This window comes from Hibiscus syriacus, unplaced genomic scaffold (genome assembly GCF_006381635.1).
Source record: "Hibiscus syriacus cultivar Baekdansim isolate YM2019G1 unplaced genomic scaffold, ASM638163v2 tig00013584_pilon, whole genome shotgun sequence".
In the NCBI taxonomy this organism is placed as follows: Eukaryota; Viridiplantae; Streptophyta; class Magnoliopsida; order Malvales; family Malvaceae; genus Hibiscus; species Hibiscus syriacus.
Window position 1 is genome coordinate 5,682 of NW_024062304.1, and position 7,234 is coordinate 12,915.

Here is a 7,234-nt window from a genome sequence, read left to right on the forward strand (position 1 = left end):
TTTGGTTTAAGAGTTATTATGATGTGGATTATCTTTGACACTCACTCGTACCTACTAAACTATATAGACTAGCTTATAGAAATGACCTGAGGCATCTGAGAAGAAAGTTCTTGCTAAGAAAGTTGCATAATTCCAATCTGTCCTAGTACTCTTTATTTGCTAGAATTTAATGCAGTGGTGCCAAGTTCAACATTTAGTTAAGAAAAACAAAGCTAATGATTGCTGATTGATATGTAAACCTACATAATCACGCGGTGGCTTTCTAGTACACTTAAGAAATTGAAGGCAATCACAACTAGAGAAACTTTATAGATACACACACATTTTATGGAGGACAAGGAACCTTTGAATGTGAATAAATCATAATTGTGGAAGGATTTAGTTATTTGGATATTTTATTAAATTTATCTATTATTATGGGAGTAATTTGTACATTTGGAAAAATATTTGGACATGTGGTTATTATTTTTTATGCTTTGGAAGTCTTCCTTTACCGACAAGTATTCAGTGATACATATACAATTTTCCGTTTTGCCTGCCCCTTTCTTGGTACACATTCTTTGTAAATCTTTGACTCTTTTCTCTAAATTCAATTTCAGGATTTTAAGGTTCACCGGGATGAAATACATACAAAGCTTGTTTAGATAATGAGAGAGAGGTTGTTGGTTCATCTGCGTGGGCTACCCCAGATTGTTGAGAGCTGGAATAGGCCAGAAGATGCTGACCTACAGGCCAGTCAATTTGCCAAGTCCCTTACTAAGGTAGCTACGATGTTTTGTTTAATTTGACATCAGGGGTTCTTACCTTGTTTAATCCTTTTTTTTTTTTTGGTCTCTGATGGATTCAATTTAGGGAAAAACACTTTATTAGTTGAAGAATCATGCAAAAAATATGGGAGTATAATTCCTAAATGAAAACCCAATTTATGCCAGTAGTTTTTTCTTTCTTTCTTTCAAGTGTAACTAGTTCAATATTTTTGTACATTTGACTTGAATTGCAATGGATGGATTGATTTTGATTGGCTGTTTAATTGGTTTACTGGAAGTTGGGTTCCTCCAAGGTGTTTTATCTCGAACATTGCATGAAGTAGATGTTCAAGCAATTTTCAGGTGAGGAGAATTCAACTCCTAATTTAGTCACTGGACAGTTTGTTTCATTATCAGTGGCTAAACTCTTGGTTTAATCATTTTTATTTATGAGATGATATAAACCCCCATTCCGTATGTTTATGGAAAAAATTCAGTTTTTTCTCTCCCGTCAACCCTCCTTTCAACTCCGATCTACTCGCTGTCCGACCTCCGATTGACGAGCCGAAACCATCATCGTGTTCGTTGTCAACCGAGGAACAAAACCCCTCAAACCTTTCGTCATGAATCGTCACCGTTCGTCGTTAATTTCAGTCGGAAGTATCGTCGGTAATAACTCGATTTCAATTGGTTTTTCGTCGATTCACGACGATCCGATGATCCGTTTACGACACCTCCCGCACCATCGTGTTCCTTGCATCGTTCCGAGTCCGCCGGTGTCATCCTTGGTCTCCGTCAACGGCGGCGCGTGAGGAGGTGAAGCGGTTAAAGTTTCCGAATTGTTGAAATCGAGCTCTCCGCCGTTCAAAATTGTGAACCGAGCTTTGTAAGTATCTCGAAATCGCTCAAAATAATTTTTAGGAATTTTCCCGGAATTTTCCGACACCATAGCACTGTTCACGTGCCGCCACTGCGCAGGGGGAAGAAAAAATGACCGCTTTGACCGGTTTTGGAGCTGTTTTGACCGGTTCCAACCCGACCCGACCCGTTTACCCGTTGACCCGACCCGAACAGTTTACCCGACCCGACCCGTTTACCCGACCCGACCTATTGACTCGTTGACTGGTGTTGACCAAAACTTTGACGGGCTTTGATCGGGCATTAAACGACCTTTGACTTTGACCGAGTATACCTATCCTGATATTTTTGACGTTCCAAATCCGATTTCGATGTTAGTTTTTCGAAATTCAGACCCGAATGCCTCGAAATTTCCAGTCAAACCCGTTGACTTTGATTTTGACCGAAAATTCTAAATTTTCGAAAAGGCATATTTTATGCTTTCGACGTCCTGAATCCGAATCCGAAGTCCGTTTCGCCAAATTCGAACCCGATAAGTTGTTTTTCACTGATTTATCATCCGATTCGATCCGTTTATCTCAATTAAGCTCTGTTTCTGATATAATCTTTGTTAATATGGATCCGAGGAAATATTGGAAGATGATTTCAAGATCGAGGGCGTTCGAATGGAATTTAATGGTCGATCAGTATTGCACATAAATCGAGGTAATACTTTACTACATCTTTATGTTTTATGGAACATGTGAATATTGGTAAATGCATGATTAAGATAATGTTGGTCTCATTTGTGTAGTTAATTAGTTTCTACACTCGATCTGAATACGGTAAAAGGGTTCAGTAATTGATTATGGTTCAGATGATTTTTATAAGAAATTGAGGGATTGTTAGAACTAAATTACAAGTTATGTGCTTAGTGATAAAAAAATCAACATGGATTTATAACTTATAGTTTATTTCATCAAAGGTTAAATGTTAAAAGTACTTGGATGGGTAGTCCTAGTTAACCCTGAATGAGAAAATACTTTGAGGATTCATACTTAACTCGATTAAGTACAGATTTGATTGTTAAGATCCTGACTTAGTTCAGGAAAATTCCTCATATTCCGTTTGTAAAATCTGAGAAGACACTTGACCCAGAAATATCCGAGTTATGAGTAAATACCTGAAGAATAATTTGTCGGGGTGTTTTGTTGTCATAATTGTTCGAAAGGACTGAAATAAATGATAAGATTGAATTTAATAGTAAGATCGGACATAATAAAATGATTGAAATACGTTGAATCTGTAAAATGACCAAAATACCCTGTAATGGAAATGACCCAAGAATACCACCAAGCTCAAGAATGATTAGATATCTTCGAGCTCTGAAATAAATGGAATAAAAATGAACACCAAAATTACCAAAATACCCTTGTGCCATATTCTAAGTAAATGCCTTGGATTAATTAAGGAATCCAAATAAGCATAGGTATTGGACTACCTTTAAAAAATTATGGAACACAGCTTAAGTAAGCCGATCAACTTTAATGATATGTCAGTACCTGAACGACATAGATATTACTTGAATGCGTGTTCGTCTACTCAAGTTTAACTCGATGATAATTTTGGAAGTATTCAGCTCAGCTCAACTCTAGATCGCATTCAGTATTAAGAATTGGACGTTTGTTCGACAAATAAACCACGAAGACCAAATTGAATTGAACGGAAGTACAATATGTATACGAATTTCAGAAACGTCTGGATTACCCTAGAAAAACCTGAAATCACTGGAATGGACTTGACTGCTAATTGAATTAAGTAACCTCAAGGACTAAGGATTAAATAAGTGATTTGGATGAGTCTGGAAACGTTAATGAAGATACATGATGTAATGTTCTTATGTGTCATGAACTACAAATCAAACACGTCAGCAGTTCATGATATAGTGAAAGCGTGAACATGAAATTAAGAGCATTGGAATATCTGTTAGTCTCCTTAAGATCTGTTCAGTGATGACTCAGAAGATGATCTATGGATAATAATATTTGGTATTAAAGAGTAAATACCCTGGAAAGTTAATGAATTGACAAGTAGACAAGTATTAGTTATGGGGCTATTTATCTGGAGTTGTTAGATAATCTGATTAATCGACATAGACTGTAAATGTCTTGATTCCTCATTTCTTCCTTACCGGCTTAAGTCATATTCTGAATAACTGATGATTCCGTCAGTTATTGAACTCTTCCAATAGTGATTCTGAATTCCGATATTCTATCGGTATACTGAAAATCTGTGTTCCTCTACCTGTTAAGATTATCCAATATCTTTGAATAATATCTGTAAATTCTGGTGTGTTCCCCACTCACATGAAAATTTTATCTGATTTTCGATTTGAATTATGATCTGATACTTGACATGGATTCTGATATGATATCTGACATGGATTTTGATCTGATACTTGACTTGGATTCTGATCTGATACTTGACCTGGATTTTATATGATACTTGACATGAATTATGTTTTGATTTTTGATATATCCGTTTACGGACGGAACATGTTTTATTTGGGGGTATTGTTGGAGGAAGTATACCTGGAGGCTCCTCGGCTGTGTGCTAGGGCCTTACTTACCGATTCCTCGACTGTGTGCTCAGGGTCTTATTGGACGTGATGGGGTTGTATGGTTCTGGGGAACCTACACATTTTGTACGTGACGGATGGGGGTATATATATATGTTTTAAAAGATCTGTATCTTTTTACTGGTTTTATGGGAACACACTAGATAATCTATTCTGATCTCCTGAACTTATTCATCCGAAACACTTCTCGGAACTGAAAGCTCACTGTATGTTACTATCTGAAATATCAGTAGGATCTTTGCTCAGCATAAAAATTTGTAGATGTCTGAATCGATAAGAAAATATATGTTTATTTGTATCTGCACGTTCTTCAGCATCATCTGGTAGTTCTGTATTACTGAGCTTTCCGAAGCTCACTCTATTACTCAACATTGCAGGTTAAAAGAATCGTACCAGTGCATCTATCGACGTCAGTAAAGGAGTTCTTCCGGCATTGCTTACAGAGTATGGTACATGTGATTAGGGGGCATGTAATTGTATTTTGATTTATATACGAGTCTGGAAATCTGTTTTATTTTTAAATAGTGACAACTGATTTTATTAGTTTACATGTAATTTAAAAAGTTTTAAATTTTCCGCTATTTTTACAGTGGTCGTTCCGGTGGCCCAAAAGTGACACCCCAGATCGGATCTGGTTACCCTTATCGGTCTGTGGGGGTTACCCCATAGATTCATTTATATTTTTTTGTTGAATATTGAAGGTTTGATTTCCCTTCATGATACAGGGTGTAGGTGTAATCTTGCCTGTAAAATATTTATGAGAAGGGATCTTTTATCCCCGTTAAGAACTAGTGAATTTTGCTTGTCCTGTCCTTTAACCAGTTCTTTTCCTCTCTCTTTCGTTTGATGGCATTAATTTTTGTTAAAACACTTAGAATCATTGATCCCGTCTAGGTGAGCTTTGATAAGATTGTACATTACTACATGAACACACACGGAAAAGGATATAATATTTGCTTCAAGCAACTCTAGTTTTTCTTATTAAAATATGAATGTTGAAAGTAGATGGTTCATTGATGAAATAGAATTGTTCCCTTTAATTACTTATCCTGTGCAGGCAAGTTGTTGTAGTGTGCCATTCACAAATTTCGGAAGCATTTTCACGCTTAGAGATCAGCACTCCTCAGGCAAAAGATAGGTATTGTACCGTGTTTCAAATTTCTACATGAATTGAAATACAATATTTTCTGTCTTACATGTTTATTTTCATGACAAACTGCATCGTGATGTTACACACATTCTTGGGTGCATTCGATCATTGCCATGTGATAATTCAAATAATTCTGTTACCCCAAACTGGGGGCAACTAGATGAGTTCTTAGCGCAAAGGTTTGGGGCTGAATCCGGCTAAGATTTGCTTTGTACAGTAGTAGACACACCCAAGTTGTTGTAGATTTGTTGCTTTGTGCATTCGATCATTTGACAGGAGAATATATATATTTTTATGAGAAACCAAACCATTCCTCGGCCTATTCAAGTTGTTTTGTAAGGAATGTATGAATCTAATCTATTTCTCTAGATTCGATTGTCAAATTTTTTGTTAAGTTAGACAATCCCATATGTTATAAAAAGCCTGCTCTGAAGAGCCTTTCACCATTGGTTGTGAGACAGTGTACTACATAGATACAAAATTGAACAGTCTGTTAACAGCAAGATATACATCCTGTCTTTTAGTATTTGCACTGTATAAAACATCATCCTGTCTTGTTATATTACATGAAAATGGTGGATCATTTATCAACAAAAAAACTATACTCCAGTTGAAGAAATAGCACCATGATTGTCAAGTCTCATTAAATAACCATGCCATTCAGCCAGGAAAATAGAGACAACAATATCATGTTTTTTTTTTTTTATAATTTTTGTTCTTCAAACCGCAAAATTTATTTTGAAATCCGTCACAGCTTTGTCCTTAGTTTGAAGTCTTACCACATGTCAACTTTAGAAAGGCAGCTTAATATTATAAAAAAAATAAGGCTCCGTTTGATTTTAGAAAAAAAATTCTATTTTTATTTTCAGGAAATAGTTTTCATTTTCACTTTTTTTTAAAATTTGAAAACTTGTTTGATTAAATAAATGAAAATTTGATTCCAAAAATTAAATAGTAAAAATATATTTAATTTTTAATTTTTAAAAGTAGAAATGAATAAATAGTTATTAAAAAAGTAAATTACATTATAATTATTAAAAAAATTATTACATTAATTTAACATGTGAGTTATGTAAATATAAAACAATAAAGTTGATAAGAAATTTCATAACATAATTTATTTTAGTTTATAATAAGAATATAATGTTATTCTATATTGGGCATCAATTAAATTTTGAAAATACATAAAAATATTGTTATAAGCAGGAGCACATAAAAGTTTCATGAAAATAAAAATGTGTTTAATAATAATTGAGGCCTTCAAACTTTTGGAAAAAAATAATTAGTGTAGGCCCTGAACATTTTTTGCACTGAAAAAATTAATCTAACCCTTTGAAGTACGGAATCAAACGTTAACTATCACGACACATACATGGTAGTTTACAAAATTACATGACAATATATAATATTGATGTGGCAATTAACGATATTGTGTGACAATATATGATAGATGATGATATGATAGATGTGCTTAATTGATTTTTTGGCTAAGTTTGATGGCGTAATTGATTTTTTAGAAAGTTTGTGGACTTATTTACTTAAAAATTATTTAAATTAAAAATATAAAATACAAACAATTATTAAGATATTCAATGCATTAAATACAAAATACTATAAAATTAAATTATTAAAAATTTCATTTTAAGGATTATATTGAGTGTAAAAAAAAGTTCAGGGACCATAATATTTTTTACAAAAGTTTGAGGGTTTCAGAGACTATTAAATCAAAAAATTATTGTTAGAATAATTTAAATCGGTGCAAGTTAAATTAAAATTTTAGATATTATATTTTCTTATTTTTAAATTTTTTAAATAATTTTAATGAAAATACTGAAAATATATTTTCTATGTTTTGAAATCTGT

At 33.7% G+C, this 7,234-nt stretch overlaps 1 protein-coding gene across 1 annotated transcript; it reads left to right on the forward strand.

The window, feature by feature from the left end:
* Window positions 1-601: 601 nt before the first annotated feature.
* On the forward strand, window positions 602-5,601 carry LOC120206266 (vacuolar protein sorting-associated protein 54, chloroplastic-like). Its single transcript, XM_039205972.1, has 4 exons — window positions 602-761; window positions 1,042-1,109; window positions 5,279-5,359; window positions 5,437-5,601. The coding sequence occupies exons 1-4, from the start codon at window positions 648-650 to the stop codon at window positions 5,570-5,572; spliced, it is 399 nt and encodes a 132-aa protein (XP_039061903.1). The 5' UTR covers window positions 602-647; the 3' UTR covers window positions 5,573-5,601.
* Window positions 5,602-7,234: the final 1,633 nt, after the last annotated feature.